General features: G+C 43.8%; 1 protein-coding gene across 7 annotated transcripts in view; it reads left to right on the top strand.

Moving 5' to 3' along the window:
• GBF1 (golgi brefeldin A resistant guanine nucleotide exchange factor 1) overlaps positions 1-24,295 on the top strand; it is a 319,690-nt gene that overhangs the window by 111,799 nt on the left and 183,596 nt on the right. For all 7 annotated transcript variants that reach the window (XM_077259202.1, XM_077259204.1, XM_077259201.1 and 4 more), the window contains exons 4-6: positions 15,899-16,030; positions 16,528-16,646; positions 17,112-17,220. In XM_077259202.1, coding sequence (XP_077115317.1) covers positions 15,899-16,030; positions 16,528-16,646; positions 17,112-17,220 — 360 coding nt within the window. The remainder of the gene's footprint in view (positions 1-15,898; positions 16,031-16,527; positions 16,647-17,111; positions 17,221-24,295) is intronic.

Genomic DNA, 24,295 nt, shown 5'->3' with positions numbered 1-24,295 from the left:
GTTAGAAATGGCAAAGAAGTCTTTATCTTAAATGGTGCTGATCTAGTACTTATTTGATAAAATCTAGCGATGCTTCTAACCTAAAAGGTCATTCTGGAGAAAACATATTAAAAAGAGGTCACGGGTTAGACATAGGAGAAGAAGCCAGCTTGTGTACCTTTGGTTGTGTTTTGGGTGTTTTTCTCCATTTCATACAGAGGCTGGCAATCCATGTGCCCTCTGGGACAGGCCGACTGATTGAACAAGTCCACATAAGAGCATGTGTATTGAGGAAAGTCCTTGGCAAACAGGCCTTGTTTATCTAGATGAATTAAAGTTTGTGTGTTCCTGTCATTTTGAGGTCATTTTGATTGCGTTTTTGTCCATTCTGTAAAAGCGGTAATAAACAGCACAACGGTGTTCATTTTGCAGACTGGCGCTGATTTCCAGAAGTTATTTGCAGTAATATGGTGGAGCAGCCAGTTGTGGATTGAAGTTCTCAAAGGCAGATAACAGAAGGAAAGCGGTGAAACCAGGGAAGTTGGTCATACACTTCAGATTGCTGTTTGTCCAACACTTGTTTGACCTAGTGCGATTTCTCTCTACTCCCTTGTACACAAGGACGATTGTCAAAACTAAGCATGTATGGTACTAGAGGAGTAAGCGGCTGCCAGTCTCATCTGGGAGCAAACGGATTGGAAGTTGATATTCAACATGTTGATCCTTCTCTCCATGGATGACCACTATTGGTAGGGAGTCCACCATAAATGGTCAGCCCATACCCTTGAAACTGGCGGGTTAATCTAATCTGTGTGGCCAGCTTTACTTGGGTATTTACTATGTAAATTTCAAAAATGCTAATATATCTATAGTGCTACTTTTGATAAGCAGGATCCTTGATCCGGAGAAAGACGAAAACAATGTTTAAAGGTAACATGTATTTGCTTCTTGCCTAATAGGAGTGCTCAGAAAATGCATTGAACACATATTTTAGGAGTCCTGTATATTTTTGAGGAATGTGCTCTCGTCATGAATGCACCAAACTTATAAATTATGTCCAATGTATTTGTTGATTTTCTCCTATAGGCCATAATTTGGAATAATTTCGCCCTCTAACAGCATAAAAATATATTGTGCCTTTTTGGCTATTATAGTGGACTTGTACCAAACAATGCTACTTTACCAAGTGCAGTCTCACGAAGAAAACAAGGAACAGATTCTTTTAGATTTTTTATTTTCCCAAACTAAGTTGAATGAACCTATTGAGTGTCTGTAATATAAGCGACCTAACACAAACGTGTTATTTTACTGTGTATATTCTAATCTGTCCTAAATGTGATATCCACCAATATATTGGTGTATTGGTGCTATATTAGCTGCAGGAAGTAAATATAATTTTTGTAAATGTAGATTTAATGTTTTTTTTCTATCCACTATGTATAGTTCTAAAGCGACAGCTGTGGTGTAATATAAAAGAACATGAGGCGGATCACTTTGTATCTACTGTCCCCATATCTGAACAGCTGTACTCTTTGTGTTTCGTCTGAACATGAAATGGAAGCAGCTGAAATTTGACACAGATCTCCTGTCCCCTTTTTTAATGGATGTTTCTTTCCCCCTCTTACATCGATACTCCTCTTGTGTTCATGAGCCTTTTTTATGTGTTGCAGTTGGTAAAGTGGCAATGGATAGCATCGTGTAACAAAACGCTGTCGCCAACATTAGGTCGCTAAAGTTAATTTTCCTATTTCAGGCAGAAAGATGTTTTTACAATTGAAAATGCTTTTTACTAGGTGCATGTTTTGGTACAGTGTTTGCCAGTAGGTTATGGCATGTCGAATTGTAATCATTTCCAAAAAGATTTATTTGATGGCCGATGTGGTCACTGGGGCAACTAAGAATAGAATAAGTACATTTTAAAGCTATGATAAGAAGTTGTACGTAGAGAAAAAAGTAAATTCTATTCTTCCATCAAGAAAATGTTTACCAGATTTTGTGGACCATAAGACGCACCAGACCCTAAGACGTACCCAAAATTTGGGGGAGGAAAATTGGAATTTTTATTTATGTATTTTTTTTAAATGAAATCATGGTGTGTCTTCTAGTCAGATTTTTACGGTAGCTTACCGGGTGGGGGGGTGGGCTGTAGGGGAGCGGGGTCACAGGAGGCAGGGTCATTGCTGCAGGAGGCCGGCGGGGGCAGGAATGGGGGTATTCTGCAGGCTCCGTGCTGAGAGGAGGGAGTGTCCTGTTGGTGTGAGGCTGCGGGCCCTGGGCTTCCATAAAATGTCGATGGTGAGCGGAGTCCCCTTCCCATTGATTTCCTTGTGGTGGGCTGCAGCTTAGGACACCTCCTTCCCAGCACGGGCCCACAGCATCACCTCACTCCTGCCGTCGACCCCCTGCAGCAACCGACATTGCTTCCCGTGACTGTGAGTGTGGCCTTGACTTGGCCTTACAAATTGGAGGAATATCAGCTGAACCTCCTTGATAGACCGGACCTGCCAACCTTGGTGTGTAGGGGTGCCCTGAATCTACTCTGTTGTAGTAGGGTAAGCAGGCATCGGGCAGTTGGATTTTAACTTGCTCAATCCATTTGTCCTTAGTGAAGATAAACCTCCACCAGAGGTATCCTTACAATTTATTTCTACAGATATGTGATTTTTCATCCTTACAAAAGATTTCTACAGATGTGATTTTTCTTTTAGGAAAACTTTTGTCACCCTGTAGGTTGCCTCATCCACACAAACCATTGATTTAATGATGTCCTCTGGAAAGTTTTGTTTAGTGACTAAGAGAGAAGCACATGGCATGGCAGGTTGACAAATGAAACTATTTTGTGCCATTGTCCTTAAATTAGGCAAACAGGATGTGACAGCTTTGGTTGCCTTCTGTCAAAATGTGTTTGCGTACAACTGAATATTGCCTACTTCCAGATCAGTAGGACGGGTCCTTGGGGCCAAGCCTCTGGAATAGAAATCTGTGCTGGATAGTAAATGAGGGGTATGGCTACTCGGCAGATGAAGACCCACGTACATGCGATATAGGGTCTTCGTGGACAGGTGGGTCTAGTGGAAATATAGCCTAACCAATCTTTAGCTGACGTCCATATTGCTATAGGTTATGAAATCTGAGCTGTGGAATAATGAGGAGACACATAAGTTGGATGCACTTGCCGGCTTGCTGCTGTGGAAGATATATGGAGCGTTTAAAGAGAGTGATACTTTATGGCCGCTTGTTCTTTGAAGATTTAGAGTGTTAGAATATATTGTGGCCAGCGCCTCATGGTATGTACCAGCAGTGCTCATTTCTTCTGTGTCCATTCTGTCACAGTTGTAAAAACATTCAATGGACTAAATGGCTTTACATTACTCTATTTGCTCCTCTACTTAACCCCTTAGCGACAAAACCAATTTGGTACTTGATGGCCAAGCCAATTTTTACAATTCTTACCAGTGTCACTTTGAGGTTATAGCTCTGGGAAGCTTCACCGTATCCCACTGATTCTGAGACTGTTTTTTCGTGACATATTGTACTTCGTTTGTGGTAAAATTTCTTTGATACAACTTGCGTTTATGAAAAAAACTGAAATTTGGCAAATATTTTGAAAATTTAGCAATTTTCAAGCTTTTAATTTGTGTTCCCTTAAATGAGTGGTGTCACACAAAATGGTTAATAAATAAAATTTCCCACATGTCAGCTTTACATCAGCACAAATTTGGAAACATAATTTTTTTCGTTAGGACGTTATAAGAGTTAAAGGGAACCTGTCACCCCGTTTTTTGAAGATGAGCTAAAAATACCGTTAAATAGGGGCAGAGCTGGGCGTTACATTAGTGTCTTTGTGTGCCTTTATAACCTACCTAAGCTGCCGAAATACCTTTGTAAAGTCGCCGTTTTCTGCTGTCACTCACGCTGGTCTGGTCATATGGGCGTGGTGACAGCGCTGTTTCTCCCCCAGAAACCTGCTCATCATTACATTGGTGGCGTAGTGGTGTGCGCATGTCCAAAGCGAAGATCCACTGCCCAGGAGATTCAAAACAGCGTGGTCTTCGCTATTCGCAGTTTACTGGTGGGCGCGGCCATCTTTCCTGTGGCCGCGCGTGCGCAGTTGGAGCGCTCTGCTGCCCGGGGCTTCAGGAAAATGGCCGCCGCGATCTCCATCTGCGCACGCGCGGAATCCCGCGGCCATTTTCCTGAAGCCCCGGGCAGCAGAGCGCTCCATCTGCGCACGCGCGGCCACAGGAAAGATGGCCGCGCCCACCGGTAAACGGCGAATAGCGAAGACCGCGCTGTTTTGAATCTCCTGGGCAGTGGATCTTCGCTTTGGACATGCGCACACCACTACGCCACCAACGTAATGATGAGCAGAATTCTGGGGGAGAAACAGCGCTGTCACCACACCCATATGACCAGACCAGCGTGAGTGACAGCAGAAAACGGCGACTTTACAAAGGTATTTCGGCAGCTTAGGTAGGTTATAAAGGCACACAAAGACACTAATGTAACGCCCAGCTCTGCCCCTATTTAACGGTATTTTTAGCTCATCTTCAAAAAACGGGGTGACAGGTGCCCTTTAAAACTTGACCAGCGATTTCTAATTTTTCCAACAAAATTTACAATACCTTTTTTTTTATTTTTTTTATTTTTTTTATTTTTAGGGACAACCTCACATTTGGAGTGAGTTTGGGGGGTCAGTATAACAGAAAATACCCAAAAGTGACACCATTCTAAAAACTGCACCCCTCAAAGTGCAAAAAAAACATTCAAGAAGTTTATTAACCCTTCAGGTGCTTCACGAGAGCTGAAGCAATGTGTAAGGAAAAAATGAACATTTTACTTTTTCAATTTTTTTTTTACTTTGGAACCCAATTTTTTTTATTTTCACAAGGGTATCAGGAGAAAATGGACCACAAAATTTGTTGTGCAATTTCTTCTGAGTACGCCGATACCCTGTATGTGGGGGAAAGCCACTGTTTGTGCGCATAGCAGGGATCAGAAGGGGAGGGAGCACCATTTGACTTTTTGAACGCAAAATTGGCTGGAATCAATGACGGGTGCCATGTCGTGTTTAGGTACATCAGGGGGTCTTCAAACAGTGGAACCCCCCGAAATTCTAACTCCAACCCTAATCCCAGCCTAATCATAGCCTAAGGCTATGTGCACACGTTACGGAATGGGGTGCAGAAATTTCTGCACAAAATCCGCATCTCCTGGCAGAATCCGCAGCTGCGGATTTGCCACGGATTTTATGCGAATTTTGTGCGGATTTTCTGCCGTTTTTACCACTGCGGATCCGCACAAAACACTGCAGATCCGCACAAAACGCTGCAGATCCGCACAAAAGTAGTGACATGCACTTCTTTTAAATCCACAGCATTTCCTCGCCGATTTTTCCGCACCATCTGCACAGCTTTTTTTTCACATTGATTTACATTGTACTGTAAATCAGTGCGGATCTGCAGCGTTTCTGCACGGAAAAATCCGCTGTGGATCCGCACTAAATCCGCATCGTGTGCACATAGCCTTACCCTAGCCTCAACATTAACCCCAGCCCTAGCCCCGACCACAACCCTAGCCCAACCTTAACCCTAATGGAAAAATGGAAATAAATACATTCTTTAAATTTTATTATTTTTACCTAACTAAGGGGGTGATAAAGGGGGGTTTTATTTACTATTTTTTTTTTATTTTGATGACTATGATAGGGTCTATCACGGTGATCAAAATGAGCCAATAGGAAAAATTTCATATTGGCGCCAGCTGGCAGATCTCGCCCACCATTTTCTTCCCGGAAGAAGACGCCGACAGCTAGGGAACAGAACCGGGGGATGCAGGAGGGTCCAGGGACACTGGAGGGACCGGGGGATCTCATTTCTCTCTCCTCTGATGTGCTTGATCACAGAGAAATTACCGTATATACTCGAGTATAAGCCGAAATTGTCAGCCCATTTTTTGGGGGCTGAAAGTCCCCCTCTCGGCTTATACTCGAGTCATACCCAGGGGTCGGCAGGGGAGGGGGAGCGGAGGCTGTCTAATTATACTCACCTGCTCCTGGCGCGGTCCCTGCACATCTTTTCCTCGGTGCTGCAGCTTCTTCCTGTACTGAGCGGTCACATGGTAGCGCTCGTTACATTAATGAATATGCGGCTCCACCTCCCATAGGGGTGGAGCCGCATATTCATTACTGTAATGAGCCATAACTGTGACCGCTCAGTACAGTGAGAAGCTGCGGCGCCGGGAAGCAGGGACTGCACCGCGCCAGGAGCAGGTGAGTATAACGGGGAGGGGAGCGCTGTGCGATATTCACCTGCTCCCCGTTCCGTCTTCAGCGTCTTCTGCAGTGACGCTCAGGTCAGAGCGCGTGGTGATGTGGTTAGTGCGCGCCCTCTGCCTGAACTTCAGTGCAGAAGACGCTGAAGATGGAGCGGCGCCGGAACGAAGTCAGGTGAATATTGAAAGTGCTGGGGGCCTGAGCGACGGAGAGGGGAGTATGTGATTTTTTTTTTTAATGGCAGCAACAGCAAATGGGGCAAGTGTCTGTATGGAGCATCTTATGGGGCCATAAAGTTTGTGGGGCACTATACGGGGCAAATGTCTGTATGGAGCATCTATGGGGCCATAACGTTTGTGCAGCACTATATGGGGCAAGTGTCTGTATGGGGCCATAACGTTTGTGCAGCACTATATGGGGCAAATATCTTTATGGAGCATCTTATGGGGCCATAATTAACGTTTGTGTAGCATTACATTGGGCAAATGTATCTATGGAGCATCTTATGGGGCCATTATTAACCTTTATGCAGGATTATATGGGGCATATTTTAATATGGAGCATCTTATGGGGCCATCATAAACTTTATGGAGCATTATATGTGGCTCCTGATTCAATATGGATATTCAAAAACACTTAACCTACTGATGTCTCAATTAATTTTACTTTTATTGGTATCTATTTTTACTTTTCACATTTACCGGTAGCTGCTGCATTTCCCACCCTAGGCTTATACTCGAGTCATTAAGTTTTCCCAGTTTTTTTGTGGCAAAATTAGGGGGGTCGGCTTATACTCCGGTCGAGTATATACGGTAAATGGGAAAAATGACTTTTTTTTCTTTGTTATACCGTGAATAACGGTGGTCGCAACACTGGGGTTGGTAAAAACCGACCTGGTAGCCGAGACCCTGAAAAATTTCCGACGCTGGCGTGGCGCTATAACTTTATTTCTCAGCTCCATTAAAAAGCGATGCTGAGTGCCGCTGTTAAAAGGCGTATTGACGGTCGTTAAGAGGGTTAATATACAGTCCATGCAATAGTACATAGGTAATGGTTGATAAGCCTCTGTTAGGTCTACGGACCATGTACGATTGACATTAACTTGGATACGTGGGATGTCCATCTGGTTATAAGCACAGCTCTGAAATTGCCAAAGATTGATACTGCATTGAAATGAATAGGGCGGGTTAAAGACACCCAAGAATATAGGCATATTTCAGGGTTATTTTTTAATAGGCAATCAAAAATCATGAGTTCTTGAGTAGAAAACTGTTCAGGAAATTCTTTTGTTTAGAAGTTTGGGGATTTTTGGAACAGTTTTTAATTTCCTGAAGAGCTTTTGAAATATTTTAGAACTTTTTTTTTTTTTCTTTCTGAAGTGTTTTTTTTTATTTTCTGCAGCTTTTTGATTGAACAGTGCCTGGTTTGGAGCAGTTTCAATGAGGAGCTGATTCAAAGACTTGACTGCATTTTTTCTCTCAATCAGTTACCGTATTTTTCGGACTATAAGACGCACCGGACTATTAGGCGCACCCAGGTTTTAGAGGTGGAAAATAGGAAAAAAAATATTTGAAGCAAAAAAATGTGGTAAAATATTTAATAACATACTATTATATGTGGTGTTATTATATATAATAGTATGTTATTCTGTTGGAAGCTGCGGGACCAGTGTGGTGTGAAGTACTATATGAAGAAGCTGGAGGGTGAGTATAAGAATAGGGGCACAGGGCTTATATTGAAAGCACCACTCCAGCACTGCAAAATAACACTGGAGTGCTGCTTTAAAATCCCATGGGAGAACTATAACTCCCAGCATGTCCTGCAGATCCTATGCCATGCTGGGAGTTATAGTTCACTAAAGGAGTGAGAGAGTGCTTTATTGTGTTTTGGAAAGATTAGCTCTTAATTGTGGTAGCCAGCCAGCCACTGTGGTGAGGTAAAAGCATCCCATGACTGCACACACAGAGCCCTCCCTCTTGTTGCCTTTCCACAGCACAGCACAGGTTATAAGAGGAATCCTGCAGATTCTAGTGGGGTGTCTGAAGGACCTGTGATGATGTCAAGAAGAGGGAGGGCTCTGTGCTGCCATGTGATGCTCCAGCCCGCCCACTTCTGACATCATCACAGGTCCTCCTTGTGCACACTGCACAGCACTCAGCTCCAGCCCAGGAAGGTACACAGCGTTCTCCTCTCCCCCGGACCCTGCTGCTGCTGCCTCCTCCTCCCCCGGACACACGGATCTCCCCAGCTGCTGCAGGAATAAGCGCTGGGGAAACCATGTGTGTTGCTGCTTAAGTGCAGTATTCATTTGCTGCTCCAGGCTCACCACTCAGCTGATAGGTGGGCAGGGAGTAGCTAATGAATATTCACTGCACTTAATCATCGGGACCACATGGCTTCCCCAGAAAATCAGCAGGGACATTTTTCTGCCTCCTGAAGTGGGATAACAGTGCGATCCCACTCGCTGCTGCCCCCCTCCCCACATGCTACATCCCTACCATAAGACGCACCCACACTTTCCTCCCAAATTTGGAGGAAAAAAAGTGCGTCTTATGGTCAGAAAAATACGGTATTTTTCAAAACCTGAAGCAGAATCAATGCTAAAGTCTGAACAAATGAACTCCAGAGTGGTTTTATAGTAGAAATGAATAGAAAATGTTTTTCAAGCGGTTTTGAGTCTGTGGTCTGCACCTCCTCCATCTGCGGAATCGCTGTCTTCCTGCCTCATTTAATGTGGAGGAAGCGTCCTACATTATCTACAGATCGCTGCAAATCTTGCGCACTTTGCTCTTCCCTGCTCGGGTATCTAAGGTGCCAGTGCAGACTTAGCTTTCAGTTAATAGTTGCCGGGCATTACAGGATTTTCCGCTGCCCTTAGTATGGCAGAACAAAGTGTGCTTGCGCACTCTGAAACCCCATCCTGCCCGGGTACACCCATTTTGTCAAAGCTGATGTGAAAATGTCAAAAGTAGCAACATTTTTGCGCAACTTCATATTGTATGAGTTTTCAATTCTTTTATACCAGAATTCTGATGTAAAAATGTTGAAGAATTGGAGCCTAAGTTTTTCCCAGCGCTTAAAACCCACAAACGTTCTAGTGGAAACTGCGTTGGGAAACTCCCCTTATTTGGGGAGCTTGTGCAGGGGTTTCTTGGCGCTTAGTGATTGAAAGTTATTAACTACTCTGGACTCTCCCATTTTCTACTGGCTAACACTTTTCCAAGACAAAAAAAGAAATCTTCAATAAGTGACATCTTGCTTGTTTTTCCATGAAGCAGAATGAAAGTCGATACTGATTTCCCAACTAAAACAATGGGAGGTGGTTTGTGGGCAAATGTCACATGGATGCGGGCACAGAAATGAAACCTGAAACGTCTGCTCTGTGAATGTACTCTGTTCAGGGATAGAGATACTGCGAGTTAGGCTGCATGCACACATCCATGTTAGCCTTAGGGTACATGTTAAGTGTGTGTTTTTTCTATTGCGTTTTTTTTCTGCACAGTTTTGTCACAAAAAATAAAAGGATCTCCCAATACCAGCAAAGTGAATTAAATCATGGAAGTCTCATGCACACGTTGCTGATATGAAGCATGTCCATTCTTTCAGTGTTTTTTGCAGTGCTTTTCACCCATTCAAGTAAATGGGGGAAAAAACGTATGCAAAAAAGAATTTTATGCTGTGGTTTTTCTGAACTCCCCTGAGCCCTAGGCGAAGGGGACACATGACTGTCGGAGCGGGGACCCTTAAATCCTGTTTTTTTATTAATCTACTGTATATCTTAATTGTATTAGGCTGGGCGTTACACCTTTTAGAAACGGCCGTCCATTTTTGTGCCTGGATTTCTATTACTGTTGGGAAGGAGAAGTTAAAGTTGTCCACTGCTTGTACAACTCCTTGTCATACCCCACGCTTGGCCTCGATAAAATAAAAAAAGCCCATACTCTCCTTCCGTGCCAGAGCCGTTCCCGTGTTGGGCACTCTCTCTCCCCGGGGCTCCCATGCGGTTGTTGAGACATGTGACCCTAGCGTCCAATGTGTGGTGGCGTCACTGTCCCCCGCCTCCTGTCAAATTGAACATGAAGAGGAAGCCAGAGATCAGGTGCAGCCCGGACTTCTTCTTCATGTGCGATTTGTCCGAAGACTGGGACAGTGGTGACAGTGACCGCACGAGAGCAGGGGTCTGCGAGTACCGCCAGCACAGGAGGAGTGTATAGGCTTGTTTTTATTTTTTGGGACCAAACATTTAGGTTCACTACTTGCCAACCCCTTTAATGAAAAAATATAACCTCTTGTCTCATGGTCTTTTCCTCTTTCTCCTACCAGAAGATATGGCAGAAGTATGTCTACAGGGTCAGGGAATATAATACAGGGCTTATTACCTCACAGAACTGGGCTGCTTCACTTCACACATCATGTGTCTGTGTAGTGTCATCTAAGGCTACTTTCACACTTCCGTCTTTTTAGATCCGTCACAATGCGTAGTTTTGGGAAAAAAACGAATCCTGCAAATGTGCCCGCAGGATGCGTTTTTCCCCCATAGACTTGTATTGCCGACGGATCGCGACGTATGGCCACACGTCGCGTCCATCGTGCACTGGATGCGTCTGTATTTGGCGGACCGTCAGCGAAAAAAACGTTGAAGGGAACATTTTTTCGTACGTCGTGTCCTGCATTTTAAACTGCGCATGCCCGGCCATATCTCCACCCACTCCTCCCTGGGAGTTTACTGTGGGCAGCGGACGCTTTGAAACACTGCGTCCGCTGCCCACGTTGTGCAGAAAATCACCACTGTCCGTCGGTATGTTGCGCCGACGCTTTGTGACGGCCCCATACCAACGGAAGTGTGAAAGAAGCCTAACTCACACACAGAGGAAAGTTTTACCTCAGACATTGTGTTCCTCCATTATCTACCTCATGTTCTGGTGTAGTGTCATCTACATCACATACAGAGGAAAGTTTTACCTCAGACATTGTGTTCCTCCATTATCTACCTCATGTTCTGGTGTAGTGTCATCTACATCACATACAGAGGAAAGATTTACCTCCGACATTGTGTTCCTCCATTATCTACCTTGTGTACCAGCCTCACTCACTGCCCCTGTATGCACACTGCAGACATGGCTGACATCTCATATAGTGATGGTATTATACCCCTCATGTTAGGTCTGCAACTTCCTCGTGTGATGGTGACTGTGGGGAGTGTATGACGGGAGAAACAGTACAAGGACAGTCATAATCTGCTCATGATGCGGTAGCAGTGAGGACACCTGTATTGGTGAGAGAGGAGCAGCCTGGGGACAGTGGCATGTAACATACATGATAGGCCAGTATGGAGAATATACTGTTCTCATTATTCCTCATGTCTAGCCTTCTGCATACATGTTATTTGTCACCCTACATTTAGGTTTTTATAGCCTACATGCTGTATACTGATAATTCTATATACTGACCTGTGATCTTTCTGGAATCATACATACACCATGTTATCAGGGCTGTATACAGATGCTGCTCTCTGCAGGCTGTGTCCTCCTCCATGAGCTCATTAACAAGTTCCCCCGTGTAGTTTTAGGCTGATCTCTCACCTTCTTCATGATCAAGGATACCCCACGAGGTGAGGTGAGATCTTGTATGGTGCCCCACATCAATGTCGATTGAGTAATTTTGTATTTCTTCCATTTTCCTACTATTGCACCAACAGTTGTCTCCTTCTCACCCAGCGTCTTACTTATGGTTTTGCAGCCTATTCCGGCCTATTCCTTGCCCATGCTGTAGAGCAGAGGTGTCAAACTGCATTCCTCGAGGGCCGCCAACAGGTCATGTTTTCAGGATTTCTTTGTATTGCACAGGTGATAATTTAATCATCTGCACAGAATTATTCCAGCACCTTGTGCAATGCTAAGTAAATCCTGAAAACATGACCTGTTGGCGGCCCTCGAGGAATGCAGTTTGACACCTCTGCTGTAGAGGTTAGTCTGACTGATTGAGTCTGTGGACAGGAGTCTTTTATACAGGTGACCTATGTAAGACAGCTGTCATTAATGTAGGTAACGAGTTGATTAGGAGCGTCTAACTGGTCCGTAGGAGCCAGAACTCTTAATGGTTGGTAGGGGATCAAATACCATATACTCGTGTATAAGCCGAGATTTTCAGCACTTTTTTTTTGTGCTGAAAACGCCCCCTTCGGCTTATACACGAGTCATTGTCTAGAAAGCCAGCGGGGGAGGGGAGCAGCGTCAGGAGCGGGCGGCTGTGACATCATACTCACCATCCTCGTGCCATCGCTGAACATCCCTGCATCTCCATTGCAATTGCTTACCCAGTTTTCCGAGGCAAAATTAGCTGCCCCGGCTTATACTCGAGTATATACGGTACTTATTTCTCACTGCAAAATACAAATTTATGTAATGTATACAATGTGATTTTTCTGGATTTTATTTGATATTCTATCTCTCAATGTTAAAATTAACCTACCCTGACTGTTTTATGTCTTTGTCAGTGGGCAAACTTACAAAATCAGCAAGGGATCAAATACTTATTTCCCCCACTGTATACAGCCTACATGCTGCAAGTTATGGTGGACCAATGTGAATTTAATTGAAGTGATTTCACAGTGGTGGTGAATAGGCCATGCTTTGGTGGCCAGGCTGAAGGCTGTGATAATGGTAACATCATCCAGAGGCGGCTTAGCTGTAAAGCCCAAGAATAAGGATCTTTGGTAGGGTCATAGGAGCCCTTGAAGTGGACTAGCTTTGCAACTGTGGCAAGTTGGAGCGTTGTATTGTTCAAGATTATTGTACTTGTTTTTATTATGTATACCCCTCCTCACATGTAAAGCGCCATGGAATAAATGGCGCTATAATTAATAATAATGTCTGTGGATCTAAACTTGCCTAGCATTTCACCTGTCTCTTACTATACTCATGTGATCTTTAATAAAAGCTGTGGCCTTTTTGACACCAAAATAGCATGTTGTGTATTTTATTGGACTGTGTAGTTTTGGTCCTTTGCTAATAAATGCGGGTCCATCCCATATCTAGAAGTCATGTCAACACTCCAGTATTTGCAGCAGAAATGTCTGCAGCAAGTGCTTAACGTGTGCGCTTACCATCATTTATGTCTCCATAAAGTTTCAATTCAAATATATTTTTTTTTAATAAAACTGTAGAGGTGTGCTTCCTTCCAAGCCAATAAAAAAACCTCCAGAAGGTCACATGGTTATATTAAAATTTATCACGAAGCAGCAGGTGCCCGAAGCATGGAAGCTGATCGGAATTTTTGCAGTTTTACATCCTTGTCTCACAGATCTCCACTGACTTTTTTTGCGGAGTCTGATACACAAAAATGGACCAAAATAGATGAAGCTCCGTCTCACGGATCTCACATTGGGATCTGTGAATTTCACAGATGTGATTTAAATCCATTCAATGCTATGGGAATATGTGCTGTTCGATAAGATAAAAATCAGACCTCACAGGAACATTTCAACAAGTCCCTTATTTTTGGAAAATATATCAGTGTATACAATAGTCAGAGAGGAGTTATTTAAATATGTGTTTGAAGTTCATGTTGCTCATGTAATGACAGCAACGGCACACGTGATTTGTTACAGCTTTCAGTGATATCCCAAGTTGTGTGTGAACACTCCGGGAATGTGGGGCATCATAGACTAGTGTCTGAAAGGAGTCTCCAGTCTAGGAAGAACAGTCTGCAGTCACTCTGTGGCCACCGATTGCTGAATTGTGACGGTGTGCCATGCTCACACTGTCGTTCCCCTATATTCCCCCGTGCAGGTGGGCAGTCACTCATACCTTGGGCGATTCGTAATGTTACTCAAACCATTTCTGAACACGTTTTTTTTCCAGGCAGTTGGGTTCATCATCCCACTCCCATTATAATGAATGCCGCTGCCATAAAGGGATCTACCGTACTTTGTCTGCAGCAATGATTAGATCGGTGGGATGTGTCAAACTAGCATCCACATGATGCTGGACCCAAGGTTTCCCAGCTGAACCATATTTGCATCAGTGTTAATCATGCTACAAAATCTTTATATTAGAAAGGAAAATAAGACCTAAGGGATTATTCTGGTTTGTAGGCCAAATATTTGAAGGCAATATCCAGGATTAAAACCCCCCGAAGGCGTCTATCTTCCAGAATCGGCACCACACGTGTCCATGGGTTGTGTGGTATTGTAGACCTGCTCTATTGGCATGAACGGGGTTGTGCCACCATATCGCACACAACCTACAGGCAGTTGTGGCCCTGGTTTTAGAATAATGAAACCGTGCTCTTTCTCATCCTGAACAGCCCTGATTTAGCCAGGGATTATCGTATCTTGTCGTCTCTAATGGTTTCATTCTCATTTTGCTTTGTGTTTCTTCACCTCTATAATTTGTAATGTGGGTAATGAGTAGGGAAGGTCTGGGACAGGACATGGTTTAGACAGCTGATTGAGATTGTGTTACAGAAATGAGGCATCACAGTGCTGAGAACACGCTGTAGAGCATGCCTCCTAATGAAAACATTAGCACTAGGGATGTGTTCACTGCCCCGGGTTTACACAACCTAAACGTCTAAAGCTTTACTCATGCCATATAAGAACAGTGTTTAAGATGGCACATATGCCACCCAATGCGGAAATCTGCACGTCTGCAGGGGTGGAAGTGTGAGATATTCGATGAAAGACTTGTATCATGACTAATAGGCAAGGGGGAGTGACAAACAAACATCTGTTGTACAACGCATGCATACAGATGCAGTTTTAGACAAGTGTATCCGTTTTTACATATGATATATGGTATATTATACTATAATATGCATGTTGCATTTGTTTGCATGCTTTGTTTTTTCAAAACTCATCAGTGTTTTTGTTTTATGTTTACAGAAAAAAAACACAACAAAACAAGCAAACGTACCAGTCTTCCATGGACTGGGATCTTTTTTTTTTTTTTACATTTATTTAAATGATTTGTTATTCCACCACATGTTTTGTTTTTTTGTTCTTTTTTTCCTGTAAAAGATTTAAAAAGATATGTGCTGACTTCCATTTGACGTGTGCCTTTTCCCATTATATTCTATATGAATACTGATATAGCCATTGAAATTGTTTACTAAAATACAAACGGATATGTCAATTACACAAGAAAACCTAGGGCCCTGTTCACATAGCATTTCTACGGGGCGTTCGGAGCTCACCTGAATCCCCCAAAAAACAGGATTCAGAAGAACCCTAGACCCAGGGCTATAAAAGGCAGTGAGGCTCATACTATTGCTAAAAATATATATTTAGTTTCTATTGTCATTTTCCATGCAATTTTCAATTGAGAGGGTTCATGTACAAACAATATCGGAAATCACAGAATAACATAATTACAATAGGAGTGAGGTCGATGCTTACAAGAGCTTGCAATCTATAAGGAAACGGGAGACACAAGGGATTTGTGCATAAAGATATATCTATAGATAAAGATATAGCAGTATAATAATAATAAATTATCTGTAATTCTTTTTGTATGTATTTTTTAATTCCGCCAGCCCACCTGTTGACAGTCTTCCCCTCAGTTAACATTAATGAATATAAGAGCTTAATGCCGTTTTTGGAAATCCTGTGGCGCATCCTGACCTTTGTTCTCCTTTTTCTTACAGATCTATCTGAAATTGAGCCCAATGTATTTCTTCGTCCGTTCCTGGAGGTTATTCGTTCTGAAGATACCACTGGCCCCATTACAGGACTTGCTTTGACCTCGGTGAACAAGTTTCTTTCCTATGCACTAATAGGTGAGTGTCTACATCATGATATTTGGCTGCGGTGGGGTCCATTGCTCAGATCCATATTGTGCCCGTCATTTGATTTTCAGTTTTAGTTTTGGTTTGCAATATGTATAGTCTAGGAGTCTTCCACGTTATCCCCTTACTGCCCTCTGGTGGAATTCTTCAGCATTGGCAGGCCATGTGCACAGTGGTGAGCCAGTTTCATATTGGTGTTCTATGTAGCGCTGCCATGTTGGCTTTTCCAAAAGTAGTGTGAATTGGTTAGGTTACCGCCATATAGAAAATCCTACATGCTCACGTTTTCGATTTGCTTCTGTAGCTGATATTGGACCACAGTATATATAGCAAGATATAGACGGGCAGTGCCAAAATGTTCTTGGACACATCCATTTGTGTTTTATTTAACTACTACATAATTGATTTCTATAAATTATGCAAAGTTGCTCCAATATAATTTTTTTAAATGAACAAATATTTAACAGTGTGATGTTTCTGTTGTGTAGATCTGGTCCATGACGGCACAGCTGAAGGAATTGAGAACATGGCAGATGCGGTTACACACGCCCGTTTCGTTGGCACTGACCCAGCCAGCGACGAGGTTGTGCTGATGAAAATCCTGCAGGTAACTCGAGAGAGGGGACTGCATCCCCCCTGTCCTTATTCAAGGGGCAATTAGATGAATTGCTTAAGCTCTTTGTATCCTGTTACATGCAGACACGGGCCATGTTTTGACTCTGGAAGAGATTTGCGCCTAATGTTATTTTTAAACAGAGGTCTCATGTACCTGAAGTAAAAGCTTTTTCAAATAAAAGATAATTAAACGCTTCAATTAATTGATTTCAAGCATTTGTCAGGCTGCACCAGAAAATATTCCTTCCTGGGAGGGGAGGGCTGGAGGACCAGAAGTGTAGAGAATGCTGAAAATCATCAGTGTAATGGACAGAGGTGGCGGTGCAGAAATAATTAGCTCCACTCTCCGCGTGTGTCTTGTGTATGGCTTCCTTAATTTTTTTGTGTAATTTTTATAAGGTTTATTGGTTAATAACTGTGCCCTCGAGTATATAATGGTACCTGTCTTTTTGTACAGGTTTTGCGCACTCTGCTGCTCACTCCAGTAGGCGCCCACTTGACCAATGAGTCTGTGTGTGAGATCATGCAGTCCTGCTTCCGTATATGCTTTGAAATGAGGCTCAGCGGTAAGTATTTTTCAAAAGGTAGGAGTACAAGGTATATATAGCTGGGGTCTTATTACCAGTGCTGTGGAGTCAGTCCGTATAGAATGGATCGACTCAAGACTCCTAAAATATTTAATAAATTGGGTACAGTAGTTCAATGCAGTATATGCAAACAATGATATGTGTTACACCTTATCTGGTCTCCCTTTTTCTCTGATGACATCTTTATACACTATTGGCATACTCTCAAGCAGCTTTATCTGTTGCTTACCTGCAGCAGCTTCAGTGTTGGAGTTACCAGAGGTGCTAAGCACTTGGCTTCTTTTCCTTCATCCTCCCAAACCATTTCAGTTAAGGTTGGGTGATTGTGAAGGCCATGTCATCTGATGCCATCTGATGTCATCTAGTCTTCTCCTTGGTCATATAGACCTTACATAGCCTGGAGGTGTTTTGGATCCTTGTCCTGTTGCAACACAAATGATGGTCCCCCTAAATGCAATAGAGATGAGATGGCATGTTGCAGAATTCTGTGGTGGCCATGCTGGGTAAGTGTGCCATGAATTTGAAATAAATCTGTGTCAGGGCTGTGGAGTTGTAGTCGGAGCCCATTTTGGTGGAGTCGGAGTTGGTGTCATGGAAATTGAGGAGTTGGAGGTTTGGCTTACCGACTCCACAGCCCTGGTCAGTGTCACCATCGCACCTCCCCCTCCACGTTTCACAGTGGGCACCACACATGTACAAACCAACCTTTCACTTTTTTTGCATCTGACAAATACATGGCGGTTGGAACCAATAATCTCATATTTTGACTCATCACACCACAGGACATAGTAGCAGTGAAAATGTTGAAATGGATGGAAAAAGTTCTGAAAGGAAGGAGAACAGCATAGGGAAGACCCCTGGAGGCATCGGTCTTCCAGATCGCTGCTGAGAACAATGGTGTCACACTTTTACTCCATAAAAATTTTTTAACATTTTTTTTTTTTTTTTTAAGTAAACCAAAATTTTATTTTTTATTAATTTTGTATTACATAACTGGAAATTCCAGTGAAATTTATGAAGGAAGCACAAACTGCCAACAATTATATGGAAGAGCGACTCAGATACACCCTGTATATATGTGCTTACGGTTATCCTGATATTAAAAAAGCAGCTATCGGTGTATATAGAGGTGATCCGATAGCTGCTATGGCACCGGCAATGCTATCTTGCTAGAGAAGAAAAAAAAAAGGACCTCCGAGATAGCGCCTGCAGCATCTGCGCAGTAGCAGCTATCGGTGACAGCCAATAGTTGCTATTGCGCAGGGGCAGGCGGCGCCATCTTGGAAGAGGAATTTTTTTTTTTTTTCCTTCTCTAGCAAGATGGCGAATTGTGAGCTACAAAGGCATAGGAAACTTGGTCACAGTTGAAGGAAAGCTGAATACAGCACGTTATCCGTAAATACTGGAGGCAAATTTGCACTCATCATCCCAGAAGCTGCGCTTGGGACGTACTTGAACAATCCAACGTGACAACAATCCAAAACACAAGGCCAAGTCAACCTGTCATTGGCTACAGCAGAACAAAGTAAAGGTTCTGGAGTGGCCATCTCAGTCTCTTAACCTCAGTATCATTGAGCCACTCTGGGGAGATCTCAAGTGCGCAGTTCATGCTAGACAGCCTAGAAATTTACAGGAACTGGAGGCTTTTGGCCAAGAACAGTGGGCAGCTTTACCATCTGAGAAAATAAAGAACCTCATCCACAACTACCACAAAAGACTTCAAGCTGTCATTGATGTTAGAGGGGGCAATACACGGTATTAAGAAATGGGGTATGTGAACTTGTGAACTTTTTATCAGGTTCATTTGGATGTTTTGGGTTGTCATTCTGATTTTAAAAAGAGAAAACACAGTAGTTTGACAATAAATGGCTTCACCCAACCACTAACCACGAGTTGAGAAAAAGTTTAGGTGTTATCATTCATATTATCTGAAAAAAAGGCCAAGAAAGCAAAAATTCTGCCGGTGTAAGTAAACTTTTGAGGACAACTGTATTCATTATGCGACCTAGGGGGCAGGTCACATAGGGTTCAGTGACCTGTCAGCAGTCTGCATTATGATTAGCTAATCAGATCACCACATGAAGACCCCCCCCCCCTCCCCCCCACTCCAGGCCACCCCGAAGCATGAGCGTATCATTACCTCAAAACTGAAAATAAACATTACACAACAACAATAAGACCGATTTCATTAACTCTGGTATAATTTTAATCAGTATAACGGCGCTGACCTGACACTGTGTGTATGTTACTGTGCACAAGCCAGAAAAAACCTAGGAGGGTCATCCAGTCATACATAGATCATTGAAGGCAACCACTGGCAGCACTCCACTGGCAGCAATCATTCAAGTATTGAAGATTAAAAACACATTACGGGCAGCTGTCATTTGGTGGTGTGGAAAAGTCGGAGCTTAATCCAGACTTTGTTAATTTTTATCAGAGTGAACCTGTCAGCACTTTCTGTTGACAGGCAAAAGCGTCTCTGCTATGACCCCCAGGCGGCACTAAAAACCCCGCTCTGACAAGATACTAGCGGCAAGACAGCACAACACCTCCAAGGCATAGAGGGACAGAAAATGCTACGAGTCCAGCTTTGAGACCAGATAGCTGAAGGTCACAGAGAGATTGGGGATTACGCTGGTTTTGTTGACCAGGTATTGTTTGACCAACTTTAAAAAACGTTTCCCTCCTTGACAAAAATACCTGGTCATCAGGGCCAGTACGCTGGTCCGGTGTCATGAAATTGGCCTAGTCCTTTGACTGTGTACCCCTGCCTCTGCTGTACCTGGTGTGTGTCTCTCGCGCCTCTCCTTGCCCCCTGCCGCTAGCGTTGACCGATGGAAATTTTTTAACATTTTTCCACAATGGCCTTCTGGTATAGCACTGTTTAAGTAGACCTCTCCGCCTCAGGAAGGAGAGCTGTAGGGTTCTCCTTGTAGCATGGGTCTAACAGGGTGAACAACCAGTACTCTTTTTTTCTTTTTTTTTTTTTTGGCCAAGATGAATGTAACGCTAGGGTCACGGGAAAGCCATCAGCACATAATGTCTGCCATATGTGCCAAGGTGCCTAGAGCCAATATTTCCCTATCTCAACCATGGTGACTACTAGCCTAGCTATCATGTGTGGTGAAGGCTGCTGCCTGGGTTGGGACCTTGGTTACTTAAAAGCAGTCAGTTCTGTACCAAGGCTCCTGCCACCTGTGCTGTCACGCCAGCTTGGTCTGGCTCCAATATTCCTCCGGGTGCTCCCTTGGAAGTCTTGCAGGATTTCACCATCTTTGTCGCCCACCAAGTACAGTTACACTGTATGGATTAGTAATTCAATTCAGAAATTTTTTGAGTGTGTTATACCACCAAAATTTAATGCAAAGCACGTAATACTCTATGGATGAAAATATAGTCAATCCTCCCAGCAAAGTATGTTATCACGTGCGGCAGATATATCTTTAGCAACGGACTAAGGCTACGTTCACATTTGCGTTGTGCGCCGCAGCGTCGGCGCCGCAGCGCACAACGCAAACAAAAACGCAGCAAAACGCATGCACAACGCTGCGTTTTGCGCCGCATGCGTCATTTTTTTCATTGAATTTGGACGCAGCAAAAATGCAACTTGCTGCGTCCTCTGCGCCCCGACGCGGGCGCCGCAGCGAAGCATGCGGCGCAAAACGCAAGTGCGCCGCATGTCCATGCGCCCCCATGTTAAATATAGGGGCGCATGACGCATGCGGCGCCGCTGCGGCGCCCGACGCTGCGGCGCTGGCCGCAAATGTGAACGTAGCCTAAGCCCTGCGTATGGAGGGAGTTAAAGCTCCGAGTTGCCAAGCGACAGTCTCAAAATCTCAATGATTTAGAGATGATCTGCAAAGAGGAGTGGACCAAAATTCCTCCTGACATGTGCGCAGACCTCATCATCAACTACATAAAAACGTCTGCTGTGCTTGCCAACAAGGGTTTTGCCACCAAGTATTAAGTCTTGTTTGCAAGAGGTATCAAATACTTAATTCTCACTGCAAAATGCAAATTTATTTAATTTATGCAATGTGATTTTCTGGATTCTATTTGTGATATTATATCTCTATGTTAAAATTAACTTACCCTTAAAATTATAGACTGTTCATGTCTTTGTCAGTGGACAAACTTACAAAATCAGCAAGGGATCAAGTAATTATTTCCTGTATATATAATCTCAATCTCTCTCTCTATATCTCTCTTTATTTATAGATAGAGAGAGATGTATATCTTTATATACACTATCGTTCAAAAGTTTAGGGTCACTTAGAAATTTCCTTATTTTTGAAAGAAAAGCAGTGTTTTCCAATGAAGCTAACATTAAATGATTCAGAAATGCACTCTATACATTGTTAATGTGGTAAATGACTATTCTAGCTGCAAACGTCTGGTTTGTAATGCAATATCTTCGTAGGTGTATTGAGGCCCATTTCCAACAACCTTCACTCCAGTGTTCTTATGTTACTTTGTGTTTGCTAACTGGATGGTTAGAATACCCTTGAAAACCCTTGTGCAAGTACAGTATGAAGGAACAGCTGAAAACAGTTTGGCTGATTAGAGAACCTATAAACCTGACCTTTCTTTGAGCTAGTTGAGAATCTGGAGCATTACATTTGTTGGTTCCATTAAACTCTCAAAATGGCCAGAAAAAATAACTTTCATGTGAAACTCGACAGTCTATTCTTGTTCTTAGAAATGAAGGCTATTCCATGCGAGAAGTTGCCAAGAAACTGAAGATTTCCTACTACTCCCTTCAGAGAAGAGCACAATCAAGCGCTAACCAGAGTAGAAAGAGAAATGGGAGGCCCCACTGCACAACTGAGCAACAAGACAAGCACATTATTGTCTGTAGTTTGAGAAATCGACGCCTCACAGGTCCTCAACTGGCAGCTTCATTAAATAGTACACCCAAAACGCCAATGTCAACGTCTACAGTGAAGAGGCGACTCCGGGATGCTGGCCTTCAGGGCTGAGTGGCAAAGAAAAAGTCATATCTGAGACTAGCTAATAAAAGGAAAAGATTAATATGGGCAAAAGAACACAGACATTGGACAGAGGAAGATTGGAAAAAAAGTGTTATGGACAGACGAATCCAAGTTTAAGGTGTTTGGATCACACAGAAGAACATTTGTGAGACGCAGAACAACTGAAAGGATGCTGGAGGAGTGCCTGACGCCATCTGTCAAGCATGGTGGAGGTAATGTGATGATTTGGGTTTGCTTTGGTGCTGGTAAAGTGGGAGATTTGGACAAGGTAAAAGGGATTTTGAATAAGGAAGGCTATCACTCCATTTTGCAATGCCATGCCATACCCTGTGGACAGCTCTTGATTGGAGCCAATTTCATCCTACAACAGGACAAAGACCCAAAGCACACCCCCAAATTATGCAAGAACTATTTAGGGAAGAAGCAGGCAGCTGGTATTCTATCTGTAAATCTGTAATGGAGTGGCCAGCGCAGTCACCAGATCTCAACCCCATTGAGCTGTTGTGGGAGCAGCTTGACCGTATGGTACACACAAAGTGCCCATCAAGCCAAACCAACTTGTGGGAGGGGCATCTGGATGCATGGGGTGAAATTTCTCCAGATTACCTCAGCAAATTTAACTGCTAGAATGCCAAAGGTCTGCAATGCTGTAATTGCTGCAAAGGGAGCATTCTTTGATGAAAGCAAAGTTTGAAGGAGAAAATTATTTAAATATAAAAAATAATAAATATACACACATATATATTCTCATATATATACTAGCTGTTTCCAGCCAGCTAACGCTCGGCACGCTCATTGCTATCTAATTAACGCTGCTGGTGATTAAACTAAAGTAAATAATGACAACATTCAATAGCGCTTACGCAGGTGGTAAATTAACTTAAAATGAAGTTAATAACAATAATCATTAAAAATCTGAAGGAGCCTCGTGTGGTAATGTGGTGGGGGGGCGGGATTATGTGTGGGGATGTGGTGGGGGGCGGGATTGTGTGGGGATGTGGTGGGGGGGCGGGATTATGTGTGGGGATGTGGTGGCGGGCGGGATTATGTGTGGTGATGTGGAGGGGCGGGATTATGTGTGGTGGGGCGGGATGATGTGGGGGGCGCCATTGTGTGGGGATGTGGTGGGGGGGCGGGATTATGTGTGGGGATGTGGTGTGGGGCGGGATTATGTGTGGGGATGTGGTGGGGGGGCGGGATTATGTGTGGGGATGTGGTGGGGGGGCGGGATTATGTGTGGGGATGTGGTGGGGGGTGGGATTATGTGTGGGGATGTGGTGGGGGGTGGGATTATATGTGGTGATGGGGGTGGGATGATGTGGTGAAGGGTGGGATGATGTGGTGGGGGCGGGATTATGTGTGAGGATGTGGTGGGGGGGCGGGAATATGTGTGGGGATGTGGTGGGGGGGCGGGATTATGTGTGGGGATGTGGTGGGGGGTGGGATTATATGTGGTGATGGGGGTGGGATGATGTGGTGAAGGGTGGGATGATGTGGTGGGGGCGGGATTATGTGTGGGGATGTGGTGGGGGGGCGGGATTATGTGTGGGGATGTGGTGGGGGGGCGGGATTATGTGTGGGGATGTGGTGGGGGGTGGGATTATATGTGGTGATGGGGGTGGGATGATGTGGTGGGGGGCGGGGTGATGTGGTGGGGTGGCGGTATAATGTGTGAGGATGTGGTGGGGGGTGGGATTATATGTGGTGATGTGGGGGGCGGGATTATGTGTGGTGATGTGTTGGGGGCGGGATGATGTGGTGGGGGGCGGGATTGTGTGGTAATAGGGTGGGGGCGGAGCTACTGTGCAGGGGGCGGGATTAGCGAATATTCACGATGTGTGTGTGTGTGTGTGTATGTATACACACACACACACACACACACACACACACACACACACACACACACACACACACACACACGTTTTCTTAAGGTTGATTTCCAGCAATATAGACAAAGAATAAAAAAACCTATATAGACGTTGTCTATGTACACACACGTACATATAATATACGTGTGTGCGTGTGTATGTGTATATATATATATATATATATATATATATATA

Source organism: Ranitomeya variabilis, chromosome 4 (genome assembly GCF_051348905.1).
Source record: "Ranitomeya variabilis isolate aRanVar5 chromosome 4, aRanVar5.hap1, whole genome shotgun sequence".
NCBI lineage: Eukaryota > Metazoa > Chordata > Amphibia > Anura > Dendrobatidae > Ranitomeya > Ranitomeya variabilis.
The sequence above is the reverse complement of the archived record's forward strand: the minus strand, read 5'-3'. Positions and strand labels throughout refer to the sequence as shown.